Here is a 26,796-nt window from a genome sequence, read left to right on the forward strand (position 1 = left end):
CGCGTTGATATAACGCTTCCGCGAACGGTCTACGAGGGTACGTAGACAACACTCTCCCCTCTCGTTGCTATGCATCACCATGATCCTGCGTGTGAGTAGGAAATTTTTAAAATTACTACGTTCCCCAACATAGGGGTCATCATGACACCATATCAAGTTTCATTATTTTCTATCTCTATTTGAATTTTTAGAATTAAAGCCCCAACAAGCTCCATGTTGGTGGTCGGGTCTTGGCAGCCTGGTATTTCGCATTGCTTTTTCTCTGTTGGATAAGGCCTAAACATAGACTTAAGACCATGAATATGAATTTTTAACCTATTCCTAGCAATTATTTCACACACTTGTAGTACAAATTTGAGTTATTTCATTAAATGCCTAGAAATGCACTTAGTGGCTTCAATATAGCAAACAAACCCAAAAATGCAAAAAAAATGGCATGTGACACGTAATGGTGTATGATCAACCTGAAATCTATCATTTGATAAAGTTGGAACTTGAAAGCCCCACCCATATAACCTCATAAAACTCCTTATCCTGGAAATATAATGGAAAACTGAAAGTGGAATGGTGAAATTGAGGAGGCGACAAACTAACCAAAACACGTGATGGGAACCAACATAGAAGACGGTCGCCCAGAAGGAAGGGAGAAGGTGGCGGTCGCCGAGGAGCGGCGGTAGAGTAACAATAATAGGAGGAGGCAACAACAACGTGGGGGTATGAACAAGGCTGGCAGAAAACAAGCCAGGCGGCGGCGACGACGCGGGGAGAGAGACACATGGAGGAACAGACGAAAAGGTAGATTAAGAAACCTAAATATTTAAGGACTAAAATAAAAAATAAAAAATAGTAACCGAAAACCGGGAAACATGCACAGTTGCCTCTCCTTACACCACATGTCGAATGCGGAGGCGGCGAAAAAATCCCTCATCTCACGATGACGCGACACTTGTTGCGCTGAGACTCTATGTGAACTGACCTCCACAAGATATCCCTTAACTGATGATTTCACATATAGACAAAAAAAAGAATCTACACTTTTTTGAGTAAAAAAGAAAAGAAAAATCAACTCAACACCGGGACCCTGGAATTGACGATAACCAGGCCCATGGCCTATCGTAAGCTCCACTCGAAATCCATGAGTTACGCTACATCCCTTGTGTATTTCGTTAAACTTTCATGTTAATCAATAAAGGGTACTTTCTAGCTAAGAAAATAAGCAACTTCACACACTGTGTGTACTAGTGAATTTGGCTAACATTTGTCTCAACTTGCTTATTATGACTGCTCAATTGCCTACCGTTGATGCTCAGTTGTCTGTTATTGCTAGTTAGTTGCCTACTATTGATGCTCAGTTGCCCAACATTTCTAGTTAGTTGCCTATAAATATTGTGAAAACATCTATCATTGTTTTCCTAAGTTGCCTATAAACACTATGAAATTGCCTACTAAACTTCTAAGTTGCTTACCGTTTGCTAATGAGTTGTCTAAAATATTGTTGCCTACGGCTACTACAGAAGTTATCTATCGTGGTTCCAAAGTTGCCTTGAAAGCAAAGTTGTCTATAACACTATAAAGTTGCCTACCAGTGGTGCTCAATTGTCTGTTGTATTATCAAAAATTGTCTATAATGGTTCTCAACTTGCCTACGATACTATAAAGTATTGTAAGACAACTTGAAATAATGTTGATACTCATTAGTCATAGTTGGTAACTTAGGACAACATCAGAAAACTTGCCAATCATGGTAGGCAACGTAGGACAACGTTAGGCAATTTGAGCCCACTATGATAGACAACTTTCAGCCATGAGGGCACCGTCGGGCTTCGAACCCGCTTGATCCCGACCGACGAGCCACAAGGTCTCGGCCCCATAGCACTCTGCTTCATTGGCTCACAATGCAGCTTTGTCTCATATGGCGCTACTTATATTCCGGATAAGTTGGCGTCTCTTCTCTGTCTGGCGAAGTTTTAACAACCATGGCGGCGATGGTTGGTTGTTTTGTTTTTAGGATCTTATAAGAGTTTCTTTACATTTTATGGTTTCTTCATGCAAAGTATTGTACCGTCTGTATTCTGGATACCTCTTTAATCGTGGTACATGTGGGAATGTAATTCTGCTTACGAGTCATGTATGAATGACACGTGGTTTATAGGAAGAAAAAAACTCGGCAAAACCAGAAGTCTGGAATTAACGATAACCAGACCATCGGTTTCGCCACGCCCCACCGTTTTCGCGTCTTCCCCCCCTCTCTCTCCCTCCTCAGGCCGCGATGGCGCCGTCGGGCTCGAACCCGCTGGAGCCCGTCTTCCAGACCGTCGCCGCCTTCTCCCGCCGCCTCCTCATCGCCCCCGACACCGCACCCGACGACCACCGCCTCCGCCCCCTCCTCTCCCTCTCCCTCTCCCCGCCCGCGCCCCCGCCCCCGGCCCCGCCCCCGCCGCCGGAGGTCCTCAAGGCAAGCTCTCTCTCGCCGCTTCCTCCCCGTTTCTCCGCATGGAGGGGCTACTCCTAAGGTGTTCGGGTGAATGCGCAGCAGAAGGATGCGAAGGTGGCGCCCCTGACGAAGGAGGAGGTCGGCCGGGCCACGTGGATGCTGCTCCACACCATCGCCGCGCAGGTGCTCCGTCTTCACTGGCTCTGTCAGTAGCACACCAATGTTCAGCAATTGCCCGAAGCTACTAGTCTTGTTCATTTAGCAGCATATCATGGGCCTTCAATGTGGATGGTCCATGGATTATTATGCATTTTGCGTTTATTGATCAATTTACTTGTGGATAAGGCAACGACTTGTTCGAAGCATCGATGCTTTAAATCCATTTGCTGCCAGCTTACTGTGTTTTGTTTACCCATGCTTCAGTTTCCTGATGAACCAACCAGGCAGCAGAAACGCGATGCGAAAGAGCTGGTAAGCAGGACAGGGAATTCGACTACATTTCTTTACATTTGGGGGTGATGCATAGGTGTATTGTATGGCATAATGTGCATATCTTGCGGAATTGCGGTCTTGGAAGATGCATGAGCACTTTGCAGGCACTAGTTATTTACTGTCTATGGCTAAGAAGAACATTCCAATTCAGACATCGATGCTTTTTTTATATACATAGGCTTAGCTTAGATCCGCCCATGCTTTGATTAGATAACCTGTAACGGATTCATCGAAAGCAATGCTTGTTTTATTCTTATATTTACTAAAATAGATGTGAGACTGTTACTTGATAAAATTCAGGCACAACGAGTTTCACAGATTGAGTATTGCTATGACAAAACTACTGGGACATGCTATATTATAGACTTACCGATAACTTTTCTGTTCATTTCTAATAAGTTCTGAGCTTACAATTTTTTTGTAAGTAAGTCTTCCACTGGGTTTATCATTACTCTGAATTATTATCATGTTATACGAGTGACTATTGACTGCCACTTAATCTATCTGGAATATCAGTAGAAATTAGTTTGTTCAATTTCTTGTTTTCTCTCTTCCTGAAGATTTCCCTGTCAGCATCTCATTTTAACTTTTGCTTGTCTTTTGGGTCCATGTACAAAGATAACATTTCTGCCTGTTTTCATATTCAGATGGCTTTACTTTCTAGAATTTATCCTTGCAAAGAGTGCGCTGATCACTTCAAGGAAGTTTTGAAGTAAGCAATGCTCTCTGTCCTCTTGTATAAATTATTATTTCCTTTTAAGTGGTTTGATACTTGAGATGCCTTTGAACGCTACAGGCTTATATCTTGCTGAAATGTTGGTATTTGATAGTTATCAAGGAATCGTTCTTTGACCTTTTACTTCTATATATGATTAGTTATTACTTTTGCAACATGAACCTATGCGTATAGTGTCAGATTACCAAATTTATATACATGCACTTGTCTGGCACAATCTGCAACATTTTATGATTAAACTTTCCACATCTGCTCGGTTCTTCACAGAAACCAAGTGATAACTGACAAGGGTCATATAGATATAACAATTGAGCATGATGATTCAATGGCTATTTATGTGTACCAATTGCTAATATGTGGCTCAGGTGAATTGCTGGCCATTTGGGTTCTTGAAAGCTTGCTTAGATTAGAACACTTCATCGTTGTGGTGTAATATGTTCAAACCATGTGATCAGGTTGTCCAGTTGTTGTTACTCGATCACCTTTTTGTGTTATGTCAACATAATGGCAAATAGGCTGTTCTCTTGGAACAATGTTAAACTGACTTCATTGTGATCTTATTTTCAGAGCAAATCCTGTGCAGGCAGGATCCCAGGCTGAATTCTCTCAGTGGTTATGCTATGTGCACAATGTGGTTAATCGAAGGTAAGTCCATACGAGCAACTTTGTAATGTTTACTCGGTGGTCCCTTGGAAAACCATCAAGGTAATTGTAGTTATAAATGTGTTTCCGTTGTCACTAGAAAGATATGGTCTCCAGGCCAAAAAGAGGAAAACTGAAGCAGTGTATCGTTTTGGTTCCCTTTTATTACGATAAACAGATGTTCTCATTCATCACATCATATCATGATTTTACAGAATATGAAGCCGTCCACCGACGGGACCATTCTTGTGAGCTGCTCACCTGAGCGTATTGTGGTTGTGTTTTGCAGCCTTGGAAAAACAATATTTCCCTGCCAGAGAGTAAATGCACGGTGGGGCAAGCTGGATTGCCCGGATCGCGCGTGCGACCTAGAAGGCTCCAACGACATCATGCCGAACCGATGACACTGCCCAGAAACCTTATAAAATCTCCGCGCCAGTAACAAATTTGAACCACCATTGGATGGGCAATACCAGGAGGATAAGGGAAGATAATTCAGGGCAATACCGGTGTATTATTATTGTTTACCTCCTCCATCCTCTATCCCTGGCAAATGTAATACTAGTATATGTCATCCGAACCTGCCCCTTGATGCTGCGGTCCTGTACAGTACAGTTTCGACATCTTTACGGTGATGAAACATCCTATGATCTGTAAAGGTTTTGGGGGTGAAGTTGTATCAGTTGCACCGATTTACTGCTCTCTGAAGTCTGAACTCTGATGCTTTTTTCAACTCCCCTATCTTTCAAACGTTACAGGTTTCTGTGCACCCTCCATCACCGAAAACCCTGGAAATGGGACACGTTCTGTTCATGAGATTGCATAGGATAATTTGTGGGAAAAAGAGGCGGCAAATGCGTGGATCGCTACTGATATAGTAGTAGTATATTCAGAGGCAGCAAGACCTGCAAGAGCTTGGCAGTCAATGACAAAGCAGGCCCGGCGGAGGAATGCATGGAGGCCACCTTCCTCGCTTTGCCGGCCATTTTTCCTGCACCGCCTGCCTCCTCGGTGTTGCCGAGACATAAATTCTGCCGTGTTATCGCGCCATTTCTTTAATCCCATGCTGACACCTACGAGCGATGCACATGCGGAGGTTGCATCACCCGTTGCACTGCATGCACTGCCTGTCTTTATCTTGCAGCCAGGAGACGGTCTCAAGGAAGCAAACCAGAAGAACCAACGCCGGTGCTGAAGCCTGAAGCTCAAGCGTCTCACCTTGTGAGCTTCTCAGGGGACCTTGCAAGCGGTGGAGAGAGCGATGGCGATGAAGCGCCGCTCCGTGCTGGCTTTGCTCGTCGTCGCCTTCGTCGGAGGGAACCTGCTCCTCGGGGCCTCGTTTAGCGCCAGAAGCACGGTGAAGTCCTCAGCCTCAGGTACGCACGCAATGAAAACTGCCTCTGTTTGCTCTTCTCTCTCTTGCCCTCTTGCCCTCTTGTCACTTATAGTTGTTCAGGTGAATCCTGTTCCGTTTCCTCTGCCCCGTTTGGTTTAGAGAGAAAAGCGTAGATAGCTTTAGCAGCTAGTGTCCAGTGTTGGCGCTTGGTTCGATCTTTAAAAAGATTGTGGATGCGAGGTGGTGAAAGAAACTGCCGGTCCGACATGATAAAGCAAATCTGATAGTTATTAGTATATCTTTTTACTTTGGGTCTTCTTTCGCTCTCTTTCTGACGAGTGGGTCCTCTTCTCTGCAACTGCGTACAACTTGAAGGAAATGTTTGGTAGGAAACTAAGCGAGGTTCCCAAAGTTATCTGCATAGCTCCAATAGACTGTTAGATTCCGTTACGTTTGCATGGGTTGGTGCTGGTTTCTTCAGTTCTCACCATGTAGGTTCAGCAGCTACTTAGTTTCAGTAGGGAATATATGGCCTATGGCTTGACATCTTAACTGCAATCAATGCAGACCCGGACTATGGAACTGCTGAGCTAAACGGCAAGAGACTAAAGGTGTGCATTCTCAGACATAACCTGTAAAAGTGTTATACATTTCACAGAGCAGCATAATATACAAACACCACATATACCCTCTACTTCACATAATTTTCCTAATGAAAATTTGTTTTTGTTCAGTATAGCTTCTATAAACTCCGAAGGAAGATTACCTAAGTCATGTTCCTTGTATACCTTTTCCAGGAAAGTGGACAAGATGTTACTAACAGGAAGACTAGGGACTTACAAGATGTAAAGGCTGATGACTACCAACCTATTGACCCAAGTCCAAGCTCGAAGGCAAGTATCAGGCCAGCTCCAATCGAGCATGGCACTCCTCTTCTTCCTTATGTGCCACGGTACCCGCCGCCTCCTGGTCAGCCTAAGGATGCGCATTCTGCTCAGTCTGCTGCCGCTCCTGTCGCTTAGCTGAGAACTGAAATGCTCCAGAGGCGGTACTTGAAAAATTAGAGAACCACCTTATGTCCAAAGGCTTCTCTGATGTTATGTTATGTGGCGTATGTGTGTTTACACTAAGTACTTGAATGGTGCATGTCCTTTGATGTCTCAGTGTTTGGAATCACTTGGTGATGGACAGTGTTAGCTGTATCTGTGGGTGGTCAATTAGTCAACTGCTCAAATCTTGACGGCATGTTTCTAGATTAGATAAGGTGCCGGCATTATTCTGGGGCACCCAGGTAAGCTGCACTACTATTGTCATATGTAAATGTTATTGTTATGTTATATAGCATAACTATGGTATTAGTCAGAACTGTTTACTGAATTCTTGTGTAACCTTTGTGCTTGGTTGAAGCAATTATCCAATTTTCAGAAAACTATCAGTATTGGAATACCTATTTCCAGTGTGAATCATTGAGCAGGAGTAATTCACTAATCTAAGCCTCTTAGAAGGTCCGGTTTGGAACGCAAGAAATTTTCTGGGTTCCAGATTGAACTATTTCCTATGAAATTATGTTGTCCCAAACATTCCCCCAAAAATTTATTCATCCACTTCTTCCGTCAGCCACCTGTAATGATGGTGGATTTGACAACCTACTGAAGGTGGTATTGTCAAACCAGGTTCCACAATTAATAAAAGTTGATACTTAAGCTCTAAGTGTTTCTCGTATGGGTATTCTCACATTTGAGAATCATGCAATAAAGGTTTTCTAAGTATGGAACCCTCTAGTTTTGGTCGGTATGATGAGAAGGATGGCTAGTTAGAGGATGGCTAGTTAGTCCATGTCATTTCCAAAGACACTTTTCTGAATACAATAGTCAAAAATATACAAACATGTACTGGTTACATTTTGCACAATCACCTACCTTTACCATACCCCTTGTATGTATTCTGTGACATCCTATTGAGCACATGCTGATTCTTTTATTCTTGATTTTCCTTAGAAACTAAGGATCATGTGTTAATCGGCAAACAAAGCATGCCACCTATCTGTACTGTCTTGGCAACTTCCTGCAAGCGTGTGTTCAATTGTATAGCATATTTGACTTGGTGATGGTACAGTTAAGCTGCAGTTTAGTTATTGTGAGTATGCAGCTGCAAAATTGGCAACAAAACTTAGTTTGTCAAATCAAATTTACACCTGTCAATTCCTTACAGTGTCATTTTGCCGACATCGGAGAAGGAGGAATATAGCATGGTTTCTTCTTTAGTAAAAGATGATATAATGCTGACATATAATGTTAGATTATCTATTGATGTTATCTATCAATTCTGCAGAGCTGGTTGTTGGGATTTCCAGGATTGCTTTCAACTTAAGTTCAGACAAGCAGAACAAACTAATGGTGATTGACTGATGGTTCCCCTTATACCGGTCTCTTCCTTTCAAGCTTTGTTCATCTGTCCCACTGACACAAAGAGATGTCGCAATATCATATGATCTATTATATGATACATGTCACTGTTTTTGTCTCGCGGTCTAATATTTGTCAAAAGTAAATTTGACCACAAAAATCTTCTTGAAATTAACTTGGTTGCCAAAGGCACATGTTCTGTTACATTAAGAATGCGTGCTCTAGATCAAAAGCAAGAAGAACTAAACATGCACATTACCTGCCAGGGCACATCCTGTTCATAATCTTATTAAAAAAATACCAATGTTGATTCACACGCAGAGAAAAGAATCAATATGTCATCAGCAACTTGGATAAGCTAGAGTGAATGAGACCTAATCACCAAGCAACACTAGCAACAACCTTGATTACTATCATGACTTCATGAGTCATGACATGCATGTTCCTTCTGCTTCAAGGTATAATCCCATCACAGAGTTCTAGTTAAAGTCCACATACACAATGTATCCACCACTAGGGATCTTTTTACAAGAAACTACTCATGCATGCATCCTTTTTATCTACATAGGCAGTGAGCTTCAATTACCTCTCCACTGGCAGCCTTCAACTATTATCACTTTGAGTCTGAGTGACCAAATTATGCCCATTAGGTGACACCTACTTTCAGTGATAGGCCTATTACTGCAAACAGCCTAGCTAACAAGCTTTTGTAGTGGACAATAATTGTGGTTGAGTACCGGTGTTAAGACTCAGCAATCACAAAAATCGCCCTTTGCTGACACCTTAGCTGCTAATGGTGACGCATTGTGAGACTTGGAGCGAAAACCGATGGTGTTGTTTCTTTCAACAGTATTCCTGACCCAACAGATACAGTGACAGAAGTTGTTCAGAAGATGTTGAGTTTGCGATGACATTTTTCCAAACCATCGGTTCGCAGCGGTACAAATATCGTAATCGGAAACGGACATTTCAAAGCGGCGTATATCTGAATTTACCTTTGGGAAATAGTCATGCGCCTATCCCCTTCTGTCATCTGACACAACCTTTCCTGAATCATTCTTCCAAATACATGACATTGTGCTGCAACTGAAGTCAAATCACGTTTATTTTCGAAACCGTTATGTTTCCCTTTTTTTCTTCTTATTTTGTACTATATCTTAATATGTACATGTACCCATCCATATCCTTCATGGCCGATAATTCCAATATCAGTACCATCGTCTTGCTGAATATGTGGATGATCTCCATGGTGTATATGCTACTCTCGAAACTAATAGTACCAAATATATTTCCGGTAAGCTTATTACAGATGACAAGGATGCTTATTTTGTTTTCTTGGCCCAACAAGAAGCATCTGTCTCATGGAAGGTAAGGGTTGCATTGCCCCGCCCCGTTTATGAGAGCTTTAAAAGAGGAAAGTGTGATTCCACTTTGACAAATTCTCAAGTCTCGAACGAGAATAGATTCTAAAACAAGCCAAAATGCTGCTTTTCCTGAGCCTTATTTGAAGCAACTGCATCTTAGCATTCTCTGAGTGTTTCATTCCCCGATCCAAGCAAAGTTATGCTGAAGCCTAAAGAACGGAAACTTCCTTTCCAGGAACTGAATCAGCCGATCAAAATAAATTGCAGCACTGAATCCCAAGCTTGTGAAACTGAAACCTCACTCTGATGTTACATTCAAATGGCACTTACGCCCATATCCTCTGCACCAAGCATGGAACATGACAAGTGCAAGCAAGGACAACTGGCCACTCAGAGCAAGAATGATGACCTGCCACAACTCATGGACAAAGACAATTTGGCTGAATTCAAACAATTTTGGGACCATTCAAATTATATACGGAGACGTAAGCGGATTAAGCGGTCGAGCTCTCGGCGCACGCTTAGCTGTCTCATTGCACGCCGTGTGATGCTCGCTCCTTATCTGAAAGCCGGGGAGCAACCGTCCGAGTCACGCTGCGTTGCTGCAAAGGCATAGGCATGATAGACAATTATGCCTGCCATGCCCCGGGTTTAGCCCAGTTGAGCCCCTATTCTTTTGGCAGTAGTCAGTGCTAAGTCATGTGCTCTTGAGCGATACTCATGCCTTCCCCCTCTCTGCTTTCCCTGGATGCTTCCTCTGCTTTGATGGCGCGAACCTGTGAGCTCTTTTCTGTTTTTTCTCTCTGATGAAGAACAATCCTGTGAGCTCTGATTTTTGCCTAACCGCTCACTCATCAGTGCTAGTACTCCTGCATCAGACTTACATGTCCCTTCCCGATTTTCTCTCTGAAGGTACTTATACAGTGCGATTGTACCATTTTGGTGCAGTAAGCAGCAACTGGTTAGTGCGGTACGATCAAACTTAACTTACGGGCTACTGCCACTTAACCACTAGCTAGCCAGTGCTGCACGAGATGTGTAAACGCCAAATGCTAATCAATGCCGTAATGCATGGTCCTGTAGCTACATTTGGCTGCTTTCTTCGGCATCCACTGTTCCACTATGCTGAACCTGCACTAGTTAGTTAAAAGCCACTGAACAGTAACGCTGCCGCAGTTAGTTAAAAGCCACTGAACAGTAACACTGCCGTGACTTGATAGCACCTCCATTTCCAGTCCTCTAATCAATACTCACTGCATCAGAAAACAGCAATGTGTACCACTACTAGGAACCTTCTTCACCAGCTAGCCAGTAGCCAGTGGCCAGTACAAAAGCGTCCAGCTCTACTAAGATTCTGCCGCTTTATACTGTGTCGAAGTGGAGCAGCGGTCAGATACCGGGCACCTTTGTACACACATGTGCACATGCATCAGCACATCAGCACATGGCCAAAATGCTAACGTGATATATTCACCCACAGATACACAGACTAACCAATGATTAATCGGCGCTGATGAGGGCGAGAACATATGTCTTTGGGAAAGCCGATGCACTGTTCCAATCTGTAAATTAAAGAAGACACGGCACAGCAGTGTGCCCCATGAGGCTGAGCCATGACTGACTGATTAAAAAGCACATGTATATGAGGAAAAAATAATATGGGAGCAGATCCTCCTTAGAAGCAAAGGGGGGAGGAGGGCAAGGAAAGGTATGTTATGTATGCAGACTTGCAGAGGGGGGAGGGAACTGAGTGCCTCAGTGGGGGCCTGACGAAGCTTAATTTGCAGGCAAATAACAGCCGCTTTTAAGGGCCCTCGACCTGCCTGCTCGCTGGGTTTTGGAGCCTAGTATCTTGTTAGGATGAGCCCAAGAGCTTCTGCTCGTCTCTGAGAGGGAGGCATCAGGCAGGCAGGCAGGCCGGATTTCGTCTGAAGAATATTAAGCTTCTCGTCCGCATTGCGCTTCCAACTCAGGTACCACTGAAACCCATGCAACCTTTTGAAATTCAGGCTCGTTCTTCCTTACTGTAATGGCAGTTTTGCTTAGTCTCGTTTTCGATCGGTTTTGTTTGGAATCTTGAAATTTTCCATCACGTTCTTTTTCTCTTATGTTGCATACCGTTCGCCATTGCTGCATCTGCTGTTACTTTTTCTCTGATCGAAGTTGGGTCGTAGCTTAGCTTGTGAAATGGAGTCATGCACTGCATTTCACAACTTCAGTTACACGCTGTCTGCAATTCCTCGATCCTTCTTTAGCCAGATACGACGATCAAAGCTGAGGTTAATCTTCAGCTACTGAACTTGTGGGGCGTGATTAACAACAAGGCCATTTGTTAAAGTAAAAAGGCGATGAAATCCTCCTAGCTTTCGGCAAACATAGCACACTTTCTTGGCAAAAGTAGCTGGCTGCCTCACAAGTCAGAACCGCGTCGTGATGAACACGTGGTCTGCTAGTGGTAATCTTATCGAACTGTTATTTTTGGATCTTTCGGGACAGCGTCGGCGTCGTAGCAGCTCACGGATGCCACATACGCAAATCTCATTTTGGGTGTGTGAAGAAGTTACCACAAAAGGCCAGAGAAAATACTCCACGACTTGTCCAATTGTTGTCGCATATCCTTGTCACCGTCCGGGGATGAACCACGTATAACATACGTAGTTCATGTCGTCATCCATCGACGACCCTGACGAGACCCTGTAATAAATCACCATCGACGACACACCTTAACCGATCCATTACCATGTTTCCTCCACGTTTTTGGTGAATAATAATGTGCCGCGCCCGAGCCCATGTTGTACAATAAACCGTGTTAGTGTATGATGACTAACTACAGTACCATTAATAGCACACGCGTCAATCAAAATTCAGAGTCTTTAGGCCGCTACAGCACAGACTGTGCGTGTGTATTTCAAATGTATGCGCACACGATTCACGTGTGCGCGCTGGGATCAGAGCGCTCCGCCATGGACAGGCACAATCATGGGCACATGATGCTTCCCCTCTGCCCCGTCCCATGTCCATCATCGCCGGACACAAGCTAAGCTAAGGATCTGTTTGATTTCAAATAAGTCATCAATTTATAAGTCGAAAAGTGCAAAAAATAACTTGTTTTGTCAAACAGACCTAACTTATAAGTCATCCTAACTTATAAGTCATAAGTTGCTCCATCTCAACTTAAAACTTATAAGTCACCCCCTTTTGCATGGGTCTCATCATCTTTACATTAAAAAACAAGATGAGAAGGTGTGCTCAGATGACTTATAAGTCAGGTGACAACCAAACAGACATGACTTATAAGTCACTGGTTTTAAGTCACCTGATTTATAAGTCAGGTGATTTATTGAAACCAAACAGGCCCTAAGCTATGGTCAAACTGAACTCCAATCAGGATTCAGGATGGAGGTACAGTGCTGCCCGGCCGGCGAGATGATCGCCGTGATCATTGGGGGTGGATTTCTTCATCTTGTCCCAGATCTAGGAGCGTGTACTGTGTTCATGTCGTTACCGCTGTCCATGCATGGCTCCGTGGGAGAGAAAAGAAACGGAGTCTCTCTTGTACTCTTCTGCCTGTAATTTTTTTTAAAATAATAATAATAATATCGCCGGCTCGTTTGTCTCTGTACACTATCGGTGATCCGGTTCGCCGTTCTCGGACCAAAATCCAAAGCCCCGCCCACGTGCTTAGGTGTACAGAAACCGATACGGTTCTTGCACGTGGTTTCCCATGGCGTTTCCGTGCGTCGGCTGCGGATTTGCCGTGCCGTAATTCAGAATTGCCATGGTCATTTTCGTGATCGAGTAACACGCACGTACTCCGTTACTCTCGTACCGTCACATCACTAGACAAACCCAGCATTCAGAACAAGCGGAGAGCAGTGTCGATGCCGATGCCGATGCCGATGCAGTACCGCTCTGGTGCAAGGACCGGCCGGCACACCCGGCGGCAGCAGATGCGGACAGAGAGGCGAAAACGGCAAGGAGGCTCCCGGCCATTTAAAGGGAGCTGCGTAGCGCAGCCTAGCGAGCGCGGTGGCCGGTGGTCCAGACATGTACTCAATCCAGTACCAGTACTCGAGAAAGAAAGCATGCGTGTCTTGTCTCTGGCTCCGTCTTCCGTCCAGTAATCTCGATTGCCTCCATGCCATGGCTCTCTACCTCTACGTGCATGTGCGCCGGCCCCGTTGGTCCCCCGCCGACGCAGTAGTCGAGTAGTCTGTATGGCTGGAGAGCACTAGAGCCCCCATTGGCCATTGCCCCAATCCTTTCCGCTTACGGCGCAGACCGGGGCCAGGTTCTACCGGCATGGAAGGCCACGACGCTCTCTTCCTCCCTCACTCCTCCCCGTCGCTCTCTCGCCCGTTGATGCCTTGCCATGGCCCATGGATATGCCAATCCGTGGACGGATCTCCCGCTCGGCTGCGCCGCGGTCGGCCCTGCGAGCCGACATGCCACTCGCGACCGTGACAGGACAGCCGGTCTTTATTACCGCCGCCGCGCTAGCTCAGCTATCGAAGAAGTACTATACGTAGCTGCTTCCACTGCAGGACTACTACAGTGCAAAGCTGGTCTGGTCGGGTCCCCTGATCCGTGGAGCCGGAGGCCCGGGCAACGGCAATGGCCGGCGGCAGCTGCGCTCCTCGAAAGAAGAGAGAGAGAATTCTTAACGCCACCTTTACAGAGGAGCGAGCGGCCTTTTTGTCCGGCGAGGCGAGCGGGCAGGTGCGGAGGAGGAAGACCGGCCCGAGGGGGACCAGCGAGAACGTGCCCGACGGACGGACGCGGAGGAGGCGACGGATGCCGGTGCCGGTCGCGATAAGGCGGCCGAAAGACGAGCGCTTTGTGCCGAGTGCGTGACAACTGACAAACCCCGGGAGGCTCCGGCTGGATCGCTCCGCTTTACAGCCTCCGCTCCGCCACGGCCACGGCCACGGGCGCGCGCACCCATCCAACCCACCCCAACGCTACGTTCGTCTCCGTGGCCTGTGGGGATGCCGTGCCATGGCGTTTTCCCGTTGGTACAGCTTCCGGCCAAAGGTAGGTGCACTTGCACTGCTGTCTTACTGTACCCACTGTAACTAACTTACTTCACGTACTGACTACTGGGTGTAGCCAAGTATGGTTGACCTAGGAATAACTAGCATGAATGTTACCCGCAAAAAAAAAAAGCATGAATGCCAAGTTTTTTTTAGAGAGAGCTGCCTCTCTCTCGGATTGGTTAGGCTCAGACAGGCAAAGCCCACTGGGTCGGCCCGAACCCAACCACTGCCCTTTCCTGGTCTGGCTAGAGACAAGCACTCGGGGTCAATCCTCAAAAGAAAAAAAAAACTCGGGGTGAGATTAATTGCGACCGTCGACGTCCCCCGTCGATGAATTAGGAAAGGTTTAGCAGATCGGTAACGTAAGACTCCGTTGGACGTGACACGCCTGCGTGCGTAGGTGCAGTGGGTGCCACCGTGCCAACTAATGAGACGCACGTAGTATTGTAGTACATCCCAGCTAAACTTTCCGGTGGCCATGGGATTGTTTATGGCTGCTTCTCGGTGCACACCATACTGCTTTAGTTGTTCGTTCAAGCAACCGCACGTATATTAATTGTGCTTGTGTGTGTGTGTGTGCGTGTACAGAGTAAAGATTGTTATCGCCACCGATAGCTAGCGTACAACGCAAAATACTGCTTCTTTCTTGTCAAATACAAAACCTATTTTCTCTCCTTTTGACTTTAGATAATACAGCATGCTGTCATTAGTGGTGGTTGATGTTGATAGTTAGTGCTGCATCTTGTAGTTCACTTCGACGGGATTTTAGGTCATCTTTCTTTTGATGCTAATATCAAATAACGTCTTGCATTATGGGACGGAGAAAATAATAAAATACATCTTTTATTGAAGAAAATAAATTAGACATCGTACCAGAAGAAGAAAGAAGGAAGAAGGCCAGCCACTCTCGGCCTCAAAGAATTTAAATTATATTGACAGATCCTTTAGTTATGGCCCTTTGATAGTTTTCACCTAGTTTTTTTTAGATGGAAAATTGATAAGGTGGATCAATGGGTTAGGATGATGTGGCAATTGACTAGGCAGCCAACTTGTGTCTGTATTCGCTGATGGTAGTTTAGTGCAACTAACTACACATTTCCGGCAAGATTGACAGAATTTAATATAATTTGACTGAATTGAATGATTTCAAACCAATTTGACATAATTTGGTATGCTTATAACGAGTATGCATGCAGTTGAGTTGTCTTCTCAATCATGTCTGATGTTCTTCTAACAGTTGATCTAGCTTTTCAAACTGGGAACGATGGTAAGATAGGGTAAAAGCTATCACATGATCACAATTCAAGGTAAAATCGGTAAGTATTCCTAAATGTGGTAAAATTTGTCATGATGTCACAACTAAGGTGTAGAAGGACTAGGTAGCAATATACAATAATAAATTGCACGCGTCAACCAATTTATAAGAAAACAATTGTCAAAAAAAAAGACTAGCAATATACTTGAAGACATTTGAATCACGACAAGGACCGAGTAGAGGAACCGAGCAGAACTCACTAAAGACCTTGCATCTACTGAGATAAGGTTCAAAAGTGACTGAGGGTGGAGGCGGACAAGCAGGACCATGCCAATTAGGGCATCTCCAGCCGGACCCCTACGAGCCCACTGATATATTCGGGAGGGACAACCCAAACCCCAAAATGCCACCCAACCTAACTCACATGCTTAGACTATGCGGCAACCCCATTTTTCAGCTCATATGTGGAACGGATTTGAGACCACACGGACACCTCCGCCACGCCGGACTGGCCGGTAGGATGCACCGGAAAACCCAACGGTCTCCCAGGAGGTTACCGTTTTGGTGCCTCATATTATGGTGCCGCGCCTGTGTGCCGCCTAAGGGGTCAACCCCGGGCTATATATTAAAGCCGGACAGTACCCTAGCGGCCCTCATTTCCTAACTTCCCCCTACCGTCCGGCTGCCACCACGCCCCCGTCGTCTACTCCGATCTCGCGTGCCCGTCGTTCTCCATGGGATGCGAGAAGATTATTAATTACAAGATGCCCACACCGGTGCGCGGGGCAGAGCTTGTGGCGGAGATGCACATCGTAGAGGCATGGCGCCAGCCTACTTCTGAGCTCTTTGGATATGAGACCAGAGGAAGGTGAGGAGGATGCATGCATGGATGGTGATGATGAAGATGAGATGTATGTTTAACCCATTCCCGGGTTCGGCGGCGGACGCCGCGACCACTGGGGGCGTTGACATCTACCACCTCTTGATGAAGGAGGCGGATGAGCAGTTCCTCCTCGACCAAGCCGAGGAGCCGAAACACCTCGCCGCAGAGGCACATTTCCAGGCCGACTCACCGAGCTCGTCTGTGACAACACCCATGTTCGCGGAGAACACCCCCCCCCCCTCCCTCTATTCTCGAGTCCGAGTGGATGGTGGTGGCGAACTGCCGCCAAATCTACCTCCGCGACATCGAGCGGGGGTGAGTTCTTCGCGGACGATGCCGACGATGAGGACATGCTCTCGATTTCTCCACCGCCGACGACCACGAGGCTGGCAACTCCGGCAAGGGTTCATGGAGGTAGGAGTAGGATAGTACGCATTTTCCTGAATGTATCACTTTTTTTATCTATATATGATGGTATTACGGTAAGAAAATTGCGAGGCTTTGCATGAAATTAAGATTTTGAATTTGAGGGTTGTGATTGCCCGGGCAAAATGGGAGCCCGGGAGTAAGTTGCATCTTCGTAGGGTTGACTTAATATGACACACGAGCGCATCACGTGAAAAAAAATGGGAGATTAAGGCACAGGTCTGAAGGTACTTAGCACGTACAGCATTTTTAATTGAAGCACGTACAGTAATTAACGCAGGAAAGTAGCGCGCACTGGCACTGGAGTATACTCCAGTAAGATAAGACGTGGTTGAAGCAGAGGATCCTATGCCGTCCCGCGCAGGAACGAACGTACTCCGTGCCAACGCGTTTGTGAATCTGTGATGGGTAAGTGAGATGCAACTGTGTTAATTACTGTGTACGTCGTACTGTATTCTCCGGCTGCCGCCCTGCGCAGGTACGTACGTACGTACGCGCGCGCGCGACGGCTCGCCGTCTGCGCGGCTCCCCCGTCTCCGTTGGACGGCGACGTGCCCGCCTTTGGCGGGTAATACGACGTGTCGGCGCGCACCGGAGGGTACGCACGCGCCTGCGTACGGTCTTGTTGGACCGACCGGCCGGTTGCTTGAGCATGACTGCTGTATCTTTCTTTCCCCCAGCTCTGCATGCCCACGTACACTATACTTTTTCCTTTTATATTGCCCCGAAAAAGGCATGCCGATATATATTAGTATGACCAAGCATTGCCGAGTCCGGTGAGCTACATTTGTCCGGGTGAAATTAAATTGATGGATTTCACACGTGGCTTGAAAATTTTGGGTTCACAAATGCCGGTGTGATTTTCATGTTTGCCAATGGTGAAATAACTTACGAGCGGTTAAAGGCCAATTGGAGCATGCTACATAGTTTATGGTTACCGATTTAAGATAAGGGGGAAAGAATTTGACATGCGATTGGCAGTTTGGCACTTGAACCTCATGTGGCATGTTTGGTTTCAAAGCAAACAGCCATGTCATCATATCCCTCTATTGACACAAAATATCAACTCGGTAGTTATAGTGACAGCTCATGTAACGGCACACATTGGCACCACAATGTAACACATACTACAAAAATGAAGATACAGTGGATGGCGGAGGAGAAGGGTGCCGTGTCGGCGCTAGGACTACTGCCCACGTAAGAAGCTCACATCCTTTTCTAAATGAAATATGTAATACCGAAATCCATTTTGGCTCTAGCTAGGGAGCACATGCTCCTACGTGTCAAAAATGGATTTTACAAATGTCAAAAATAAAAATAAAAAATAGATATGTCCATTGTCACATCCAAATGGTACATGTAAATTTTTATGGGAAAAACTTGAGCATTTTGACCAGTGAAACCCCCCCCCCCCCCCCCCAAGTCAAACGCCAAATATTACCTTAAATGTTCCACTTATTTTTTTTTCACTGACAAAGCACTGCTTTCCCATATGACAATAAAATTGTCAAGCACACTTGCTACACTAATACGAACATCTACAAAAAAATTCACAATTTTTAAAATTTATTTACTATTTTTTTTGATTTTTCTATTCATTAGGGAGCACAGTATCCTTTGTTTTTGTAATACGTATGTATGTAATGGGTGGACACTCGGCCGTAATATCAGTGTTTTTGGGGAGAGAGTGACTCTTGAATCATGATTACCTTTAGAAAAAACACTGCTACTTGATATGGAGGCCTCCACTATCTCCCAATGATATGTTTCACCCAGGTCAAAAAGGGAATAAAAATGACATGTTTCACTAGGCCATGTACTAGCATGTAGTGGCGCCTTCTGGCCCTGACAGGACGGAAAACAACACACCCACAGAAAGGGCTCGATCGGAAGGTTAGATGCTAAGCAACCACGCGATTAGGAAAAAGAAAAGGCCGAGCCTGAGAAGGACTCGTTAGCGAGACTGCTATATTTAGCATGAGATGATGCGTATATATATATAACAGAGTGATTTGAGCAGCCTAGCTAATGATGCAGTTCCGTGCTGTTGTTTAAATAGCTACTGTTTACCTACAACCAAAGAAAGGTGGGAAAATGACACTGATTATTAGTATCATGTGGATTTTTAGTACTGGTGTGCAATGGAGCTAAAGTGTCTTGTGCAGTGTAATGCTATTTTGATTTGTTACTTTAAGCAATTAGTATTACTAGAGAAAAAATTGCGCAATAGAAAAACATCATTGATAGTCTAAACTTTTAGCCTACGGTAGTATAATTTCAACTGTAACTCGGAGAAAAGTATGTTGGAATGTTTTCGCAAGTTTCACATATCCTTTACCAACAAAAGCAAAGTGGATTCGAATTGATCTAGCAAGAAACCAGCTAATTAAATACTATTATTTATTTATTTTCCCTATGTATACGTACAGCCCAACTTTCCTTTTCATACCTACGTACATACACAGCACAATAGGCAATACTACGCAAGAGTCTTGCGTCATGATAATACTTTGCAGTTTTGACATAAAGAAACCAACCAACTACAACTAATAAGTGGTGCAATATGCTGACTTTGTGGTACGATCTTCCTCATGGGTCACATATATGCAATCATATCACAAAAGATTTGTCATTTCAGTAGTATCCGTCGCCCCATATTTAAAGGGGTGCCCATTGGTGCACCCATTTAAGAATTTTCATCTGCATATTTTTCGGTGCAAAAAGTCCACAAAGAAAACCCATATGGTACGTTTCTTTAGCAAAACAACAACTTCACATGCATGCTAGCTTGCCTTTTCGCGTGCCATCCGTTACTTTTGCATTTGGCAAAAGAGAAGAATTGAGAATTATACACTGTCATCTCATATGTTTCTGTTTATAGTAGTCTTGCTTAGGACGTAGTCCCTTTTCGGGAAAATTGTTTACGGCATACACCAAACCTTTGTGTGGAGTTCTTCTTTTGAGGGTCTTTGTGAGGAGTTGTTAAGGTGGGTCATGGACGCATTATTATTTTCCCAGGAAGTTGAGTTTGTGGTTGTGATTAGTGACTACATATACGTCTCTCCATTATTGTTACGTTTAATTGAAGGAACCTAAATGTAGCTTAGCTCAGGAATAAATTGAGATGGCAAGTAGCCATCACGGGTTCAGCACTGAACCGGCCGGCCACCATACCGCATGGCGCATGCGGTTCGAGCCTTAGCTAGAGCTGGAGTCGTGTCATCTCGGCCGTCAAATCGGATACCCGACTGGACATTGATCTCACCCGTCAAATCGTCACCGCAAGTGCCACTTGATTAGCTCATGATGCTGGTTCATCTCACATGGTGGGTTGCCACTGTCTTTTGAGGTTTAATTGTTCAAATTATTTCATATATATGCTTTTAAAATGCCAGTTCTCTAGAGCATCAGGCCTCCTTTGATTTGGAAGAATTTTATAGGAATTTCATAGGATAGGATTTTCATAGAAAAATTTCCTATAGAGCTTTTTGGTTTGTAGGAATGGAATCCTATTCCTATGAACGGAATCTTCCTATCCTCTATATTTCATAGAAAAATAAGACTCAATGAAAAAATAAATATTAGCCTGGACTCAAATTATTTCATATATGTTTTAAAAATGTCGGTTCTCTAGAGCATCAGTATATTATAGGTCAGCACATTTTTTTTTCCATTTTAGACAAGGTCCATACGAGAAGAAACCCTGATCAATCATAAATGCACTGTAGTAGAGTAAATTCCAATGAAATGTAGCCAGCATTTGTGAAAATCTATGAAGTCACCTCACATAAATAGAGGGCAAGCTGAAATGATTGTACTGCTTAACCTATCGTGCAACAAACAATCACCTTTAATCAGAAGAGAGATTTGTTCTACATACATGCATGTGACGTTTCGAACAAGGGACAAGATCTTGCGCCGAAAACGAAAGAGGCAAAAGCAAATCCAGTAAGAACTTCTCGTTCCTCCGTGATACACCAACAAGCACCCAAATTAAACAATGTAGTAGTAGTAACCAGGACACAAGATGTAATTAAAACTAGAGGAAGTACTAGTAGCTAGTAGCAGCAGAGGAGTTGGACAATGGCAGTTTAGCTAACCTACCCAAAAACACTTCGGCTCCCGGTCTCCCACTAGGTCATATCCAGCACTCGTGTCTGCTTCCATTTATTATTTTATAGATTTGGCCTTTTTCTCCCTCTCTCACTCTCTCTCCTGTTTGTTTATCTTCATTTTGGCTTTCCAATTTTGCTTGGGGAGAAGCCAGTATCACAACATTGTGTGCAACTTTTCTTCTGTTTTTTTCTTGGCCAGATTTACCGAACATTACAACATTTCTTGTAATATTTTCATTCTTTTTGCGCACCTCATTCCCACCAAGGCCATCAAAGTTGGTTGTGGAATTATTTTCACGAGTGAAAGAAAATCACGAAAGCATTTGACGAGACGAAACACAAGGAATCTGCATCCGTTAGCTAGCTAGCTTCAAGCATCTGCGGGAACGTCACTTTCCAGCTTAAGTAACAAATTGACAAGATGAAGCACCTTTTTCAATTGTTATTTTCATTCTTTTCTCTCCTAGTAGTCTATTAAACCGTAGCTATCATTCGTTTCAGACATAAGCTGTTGCTCAACATTGTCAAACAGAAGAAAAACTATTACTCAAACGCCCATTTCTCGAAAGTTCAAAGGCCATTCTCCAAGTTACCCCACTTAGAAGCTGTTACTAAAAAAACTAAGTAAACTTATTTCAAAAAGCATTGTAATCAAATCAAAGAAGAAGAAAAAGGTTGGCTTGATGGGCACACCACAGTAGATAGAGTGTGGGGGAAGGCCACACGGGCGCGCACACGGCAGGGCAGAGAGCTTCCCAAGCAAAGATCCCCCAGACGCAATACAAAACGAGTAAAACAAGAGCAAAGCGGCCAAAGGAAAAGGAAATAGGAAAGGAGGCGCAGAAAATCCCCACTTCACTCGTCCCCCCTCTCTCTTCTACCTCTCTCTCTCTGCGTCCGTCCGCGCTCCCCAACCCCCCGCCCATGCTGTAACTACACTGCATCGAGAGTTCGTACCACGCCTCATCCTTCCTCCTCCTCTCAGGCAGGGAGGCGCGTCGCCACGTCGATCCGGGAGGGGCGCCGCCCGCCGGCGGAAGAGGTAGAGGGCGCGCCGAATCTGGGGCCGGGGGGAGCTGCATTGCCGGCGCGGGCGGCCAGATCTCCGGCGCCATCGGGCCGCCGCGGCACGGCATGGTGGCTGCCGCCGCCGCGCCAGATCCGGCCCGCACGTCGCGCCCGCCGCTCACGCCGGCGCTCGACAAGCCCAACTCCGGCGCCGCGGCGCCCCGCCGGCCCGCGCGCTCCGGCAGCAAGCCCGTCTCCTCGCGCTACCTCGCCTCCGCCGCCTCGCCGGCCTCCTCCACCTCGTCGACCTCGTCCTCGTCGTCCTCGTCCGCCTCGTCGCGCCGCTCCCTGTCGGCGCAGCGCGGCCGCTCCTCGACTCCCCCGCCGCAGCACGCCACGTCGCCCACGCCCGTGGCCGCGGCGACGGCCGCGACCGTGACGGCGACCACGATGCGGAGCCTCTCGGTGTCGTTCCAGGGGGAGTCCTTCTTCTACCAGACGTCGCGCGCGCCGCGGGCCGCGTCGCCGTCCTCCCCTGCCGGCCGGCGGGGCCCCACGCCGGAGCGGCGGAAGAGCGTGTCCTCTGTGCCGGAGGCCGAGAACGCGCGGCCCCAGCACCGATGGCCCGCGGCCAAGCCCAAGGCGTCGGACCCGCTCGCTCGAAGCCTCGACTGCAACCTCGACCGCAAGGACTCCATCCTGGCTGCCGTCCAGCTCCTCCGCCGATCCATGGCCTTCGACTCCACCACCTCCTTCTCCCCCTCTGACCATGCCGCCGCCGCTGGTCCTGACCTCTCCGCCTCCGACACCGACAGTGTCTCCTCCGGTAGCAACTCGGGAGCCGGCGATCCGCCACGCCGTGGCATCAGCGTGCCAGCGAGGTTCTGGCAGGAAACCAACAGCCGTCTACGAAGGCTTCCGGACGCAGGGCTGCCGCAACAGTCGTCTGGACGGAGATCGTTCTCAGACAGCCAAATGTCACCGAGGCTGCCTGGCCGGTCCCCGTCTCCAAGCCGAGGAAGCAAGGGGACGGCGAGCCCATCAAGGGGGCGAGCTGGGGAGGCATCACCAAATGGGCACATGGTTCAGACGGCAGCAAATGCGCCATCTATCATCAGCTTTGCTGCAGAGGTGAGGAGGGCAAAGAAGGGGGAGAACAGAATTGAGGAGGCACACAGATTGCGAATGCTGGACAACCAGCATTTGCAGTGGCGGTGCATCAATGCTCGGACAGATGCAACCCTTCTGGTGCAGAGCTTCACTGCCGAGGTAAATCTTAACCTATGAACTTTTCTAGTATATATTTTTTGTTCAAATGTTGATAGCTTGTTGTAAAACCTAAGTTCACTCTAAGATTTCACTTTGTGCCTCTGATAGGTAGCACTTCACTAGTTAACAAAACCAATTTTGCTGTCGTGGTTGCTTGCTTGCTTAATATTTTTACTGCAAATGTGGGGTAATTCTGGGATAATATGCTAGGACTTGTTACTGATCACTATGACATTTAGTATTTGCTAGCTGCCTTTTTCAGGATAATGGTTAGTTTTTCAGTCTACATTGATTAGCAGATGATTTGTAAAGCGAACATATCCAACCCTTTTCGGTCAAATGTAGCGATCCTAGCTATACTATCTCTGATTGTTGATAGAGGAGATAAGGAGAATCTTTGAACACAATGCATTTCACATGTATAAAGTATCCATCATCACTTAAGTTTGCGCCGGTCTGTTGAATCAAGCTAAACTTGTTGTTTTGAACTTTGATGGACATAGTTGAAGGCGCGGGTAGACTGGCATGCAATTGTGGGTGTATGAAAGCATAAATTTAAGATTGGTTATTCATTAACATCTAGGCCCTATTCAAAGTATGGATCACAGCTCAACATGTATTGTCATAAATAACTTGACTAAGCTATTAGACTTTATGAGAACAAGGAGATACTAATGATGATTGATTATCCATCTCAAACGAATTGCAGTTAATACAGTTTATATTATCTGAAACAAATGGATATGCACGCTAAAATTGGCAAATATAGAGATGTTTAATCACTTGTACTTGTAAAGCTATCTTTTGATGAAACTGCACTGTATTTAGAAACTTCTTACATTGCAGCATAATTATATGCTTATGCGTAAAAGAATCGGAAAAGGCCCAGTATGTTTTTATTATAACAACTGTTTCCTATCTCATTTTTTTCATCAGAAAACCCTACACAGTGCATGGAAGGAAATATCAAAGTTGCGTGACAATGTCAGTTCGAAAAGGTGCAAACTCCAGCTTCAAAAACAAAAACTGAAGCTGTTTGCTATTCTTAGGGGAGAGGTATGTGATACGAGTTACATAGCTTATCTTATTGCTTTTACTGTTTTATGGTTTGTATATGATTTTCTTTTCCTTTTATTTACTTTGTATAGCTTATTTATCTGACAGCTTTCATTTGACATGTTCAGATGTCGTATCTAGAGGAGTGGTCTCATGTCGAGAAACACCATTCAAGTTCTTTGTCAGCAGCAATTGAAGCACTAAAGGCCAGTACTCTCCGTCTTCCGGTTGTTGGTGGTGCAAAGGTGGGAATTTTCTCATCAAACCTTAGCTGACTCGTTTTGTTTTCCGCAAGCTAACAATTGCTTATCTCTGAGCAGGCTGATGCCCAAGGTGTGAAGGAGTCTGTTAACTCAGCGGTTGATGTAATGCATACAATGGCATCGTCAATGTGTAATTTGTTGTCAAAGGTGCATTCCAACATCCTGCAAAGCTTCAATCCACATTTCTTTTCCTTGGTTTCGGTTGTTATATAATCTCAAATTGTCAAGAATGAACTCATCATTTTTATGTTACAATAAGTCCACAAATATAAGCTCCATCCCTGATAATGCAGAAAATTGTATTTATTCTTGATTTCTCATTGTGTTGTATTCCCACCGTCCCAAAATAAGTGTCTCAACTTTAGTACAAGAGACACTTATTTTGGGACGGTGGGAGTATAAGATAAGCTTTGGCACTATGCCTTAGTATGCACCTCTTAGTTATTACTCCCTCTGTAAAGAAATATAAGAGCGTTTAGATCACTACTTTAGTGATCTAAACGCTCTTATAGCTCTTATATTTCTTTACGGAGGGAGTATTTATTAAGGCTCTGTTCGGTATTGCGGTGGATTTTAATAATCCTTTTCGTCTTAACCAGCTTTTGCCCTATTTTATCGTTCCCTCGGACCAAAATTCCTACTTCTGTCAGATATTTTTCCGGAACAGTTCATAAAATAAGTTGAGACCAACACACTTCAGTGATATTTTTCTTTCTTTTATATAGCTTATTAAGGTCGTATGACATAGTCTGTTCTTCTAGTTCCTGATTTGTCTTGAGTATGAGCTCTAATTTCCAATCTGGATCTATGCGCTAATTGCTTTCTGATCCCTGTTATAAATACATAATGACAAGTGGGCAGCTATTCTCTGCTAATATATTGATTCTTCATAAATGCAGATCTAAGATAGACAGATAGGATGTAATTACACTTGACAGTCTGCGTGAAAAACAGGCCTGCGTTCTGTAATAGACCTACAGTTCTGTTGTCGATATTGAATGTTGTCTGCTTGCCTCTTTTGTGAACACCTGGCAATAGGATGTAATTACACTTGATGTCTACATGGCCTTGAACAATAAGCGGACTGTCAAGACATTCGTGTCATGTCAATGAGTTTCTTGTGGCAATCTCCCATTTCTTAACTTGTCATAAATTTTATTGACCCAGGTGGAGGGGACAAGCTCGGTGGTGTATGAGCTTGCGAAGCTTGCAACACAAGAGCAAATGCTGTTGGACCAATCAAGGGATCTCTTGTCCACGGTGGCAGCGATACATGTAGGGAGCACTTCTATGACCTTTGGTTCAGTTCTGGACATTGTTTAGATAATCTTGTTAACCTTACATACATTGCAACGCAGGTCAAACAGTGCAGCTTGAAAACTCACTTGCTGCAGCGAAAGCAAAGGCAGAGCCTCCAAACACAGTGGTAGATCAGTTATCGTCGCCACGTTGGTGGTCACTACTAACATGACACGGCCTCATCTTTCCTCACTGGAGACTACTACTACGACAGGTAATAAAGCTGTAACCATTTGTTGGGTGTGAAGTGTGTCCCCCCCTAATCCGCTCGACCGATCCTGCTGAGTGTAGCTGATTCATGTAATTTTTTTCGAGTGCATATCACCATAGAATGGCCTCCCCCCCCCCCCTCTTTTGCCTGCGGTTTGTTTGCAGCGGGTGTATACAGAGAGAGAAGCTAGTGTTTGACCAAAAGATAAGCTTTGCTGTAGATATGAGAAAGCTTAGCTTGCTTGTTGTCGTCGTGTGCGTGCTGAGTGCTCGAGTGCTGGTTTGTAATTCTGGGAATGGAAACAACTGTCTGTTTGATATAGGCGTTTTCATGGCCGATTAACGCGGAGATTTGTTTTCCCTTATCATGACCTGCTCGTGCTGCATGTGCCTGCGTTGTTAATCCTGGAAGCGTGAAGTGCTCTCTCTGCTTGTTGTAACGAAACTCTGGTACTTACGCTGGTTGCATGGACCTCTGACTCTGAGCGGTTGTTGCATCCTGATGCAGTAATTGAGAAGAAATGGTAACGTGAGATATGTGTGGCATGTTAAATGTGGTACGGGATG

At 45.3% G+C, this 26,796-nt stretch overlaps 3 protein-coding genes across 5 annotated transcripts; all 3 read left to right on the top strand.

Annotated features, from left to right (window-relative positions):
- Positions 1-2,197: 2,197 nt before the first annotated feature.
- Positions 2,198-5,031, top strand: ERV1 (Erv1/Alr family protein). 2 transcript variants are annotated; one of them, XM_048716166.2, is made up of 6 exons: positions 2,198-2,455; positions 2,534-2,617; positions 2,858-2,905; positions 3,574-3,638; positions 4,230-4,307; positions 4,594-5,031. In XM_048716166.2, the coding sequence occupies exons 1-6, from the start codon at positions 2,270-2,272 to the stop codon at positions 4,706-4,708; spliced, it is 576 nt and encodes a 191-aa protein (XP_048572123.1). In that variant the 5' UTR covers positions 2,198-2,269; the 3' UTR covers positions 4,709-5,031. The 2 variants fall into 2 exon arrangements, with proteins under 2 accessions (XP_048572123.1, XP_048572124.1); XM_048716167.2 differs by having other exon boundaries at positions 2,537-2,617.
- A 270-nt stretch (positions 5,032-5,301) lies between these two features.
- On the top strand, positions 5,302-7,012 carry LOC125552566 (Glycosyl hydrolase family 35 protein). Its single transcript, XM_048716168.2, has 3 exons — positions 5,302-5,680; positions 6,208-6,251; positions 6,438-7,012. The coding sequence occupies exons 1-3, from the start codon at positions 5,566-5,568 to the stop codon at positions 6,660-6,662; spliced, it is 384 nt and encodes a 127-aa protein (XP_048572125.2). The 5' UTR covers positions 5,302-5,565; the 3' UTR covers positions 6,663-7,012.
- A 4,186-nt stretch (positions 7,013-11,198) lies between these two features.
- On the top strand, positions 11,199-26,594 carry LOC125552564 (QWRF motif-containing protein 2). Of its 2 annotated transcripts, XM_048716165.2 has the most exons (7): positions 11,199-11,382; positions 22,110-23,401; positions 24,338-24,457; positions 24,586-24,702; positions 24,778-24,867; positions 25,888-25,995; positions 26,079-26,594. In XM_048716165.2, exons 2-7 carry the CDS (start codon positions 22,259-22,261, stop codon positions 26,148-26,150), a joined length of 1,650 nt encoding a protein of 549 aa, XP_048572122.2. In that variant the 5' UTR covers positions 11,199-11,382; positions 22,110-22,258; the 3' UTR covers positions 26,151-26,594. The 2 variants fall into 2 exon arrangements, with proteins under 2 accessions (XP_048572122.2, XP_048572121.2); XM_048716164.2 differs by lacking the exon at positions 11,199-11,382 and having other exon boundaries at positions 21,212-23,401.
- Positions 26,595-26,796: the final 202 nt, after the last annotated feature.

Source organism: Triticum urartu, chromosome 4A, assembly GCF_056163025.1.
Source record: "Triticum urartu cultivar PI428250 chromosome 4A, HENAU_Tu73, whole genome shotgun sequence".
NCBI classification, from domain to species: domain Eukaryota; kingdom Viridiplantae; phylum Streptophyta; class Magnoliopsida; order Poales; family Poaceae; genus Triticum; species Triticum urartu.

Coding starts and splice junctions, on each gene's coding strand:
- ERV1 (XM_048716166.2), top strand. CDS start 2,270: ATGGCGCCGTCGGGCTCGAACCCGCTGGAGCCCGTCTTCCAGACCGTC. Junction 2,456..2,533: donor CGCCGCCGGAGGTCCTCAAG/GCAAGCTCTCTC, acceptor GTGAATGCGCAG/CAGAAGGATGCGAAGGTGGC. Junction 3,639..4,229: donor CACTTCAAGGAAGTTTTGAA/GTAAGCAATGCT, acceptor TCTTATTTTCAG/AGCAAATCCTGTGCAGGCAG.
- LOC125552566 (XM_048716168.2), top strand. CDS start 5,566: ATGGCGATGAAGCGCCGCTCCGTGCTGGCTTTGCTCGTCGTCGCCTTC. Junction 5,681..6,207: donor GGTGAAGTCCTCAGCCTCAG/GTACGCACGCAA, acceptor CAATCAATGCAG/ACCCGGACTATGGAACTGCT. Junction 6,252..6,437: donor TAAACGGCAAGAGACTAAAG/GTGTGCATTCTC, acceptor TACCTTTTCCAG/GAAAGTGGACAAGATGTTAC.
- LOC125552564 (XM_048716165.2), top strand. CDS start 22,259: ATGGTGGCTGCCGCCGCCGCGCCAGATCCGGCCCGCACGTCGCGCCCG. Junction 24,458..24,585: donor TTGCTATTCTTAGGGGAGAG/GTATGTGATACG, acceptor TGACATGTTCAG/ATGTCGTATCTAGAGGAGTG. Junction 24,868..25,887: donor TGTGTAATTTGTTGTCAAAG/GTGCATTCCAAC, acceptor TTATTGACCCAG/GTGGAGGGGACAAGCTCGGT.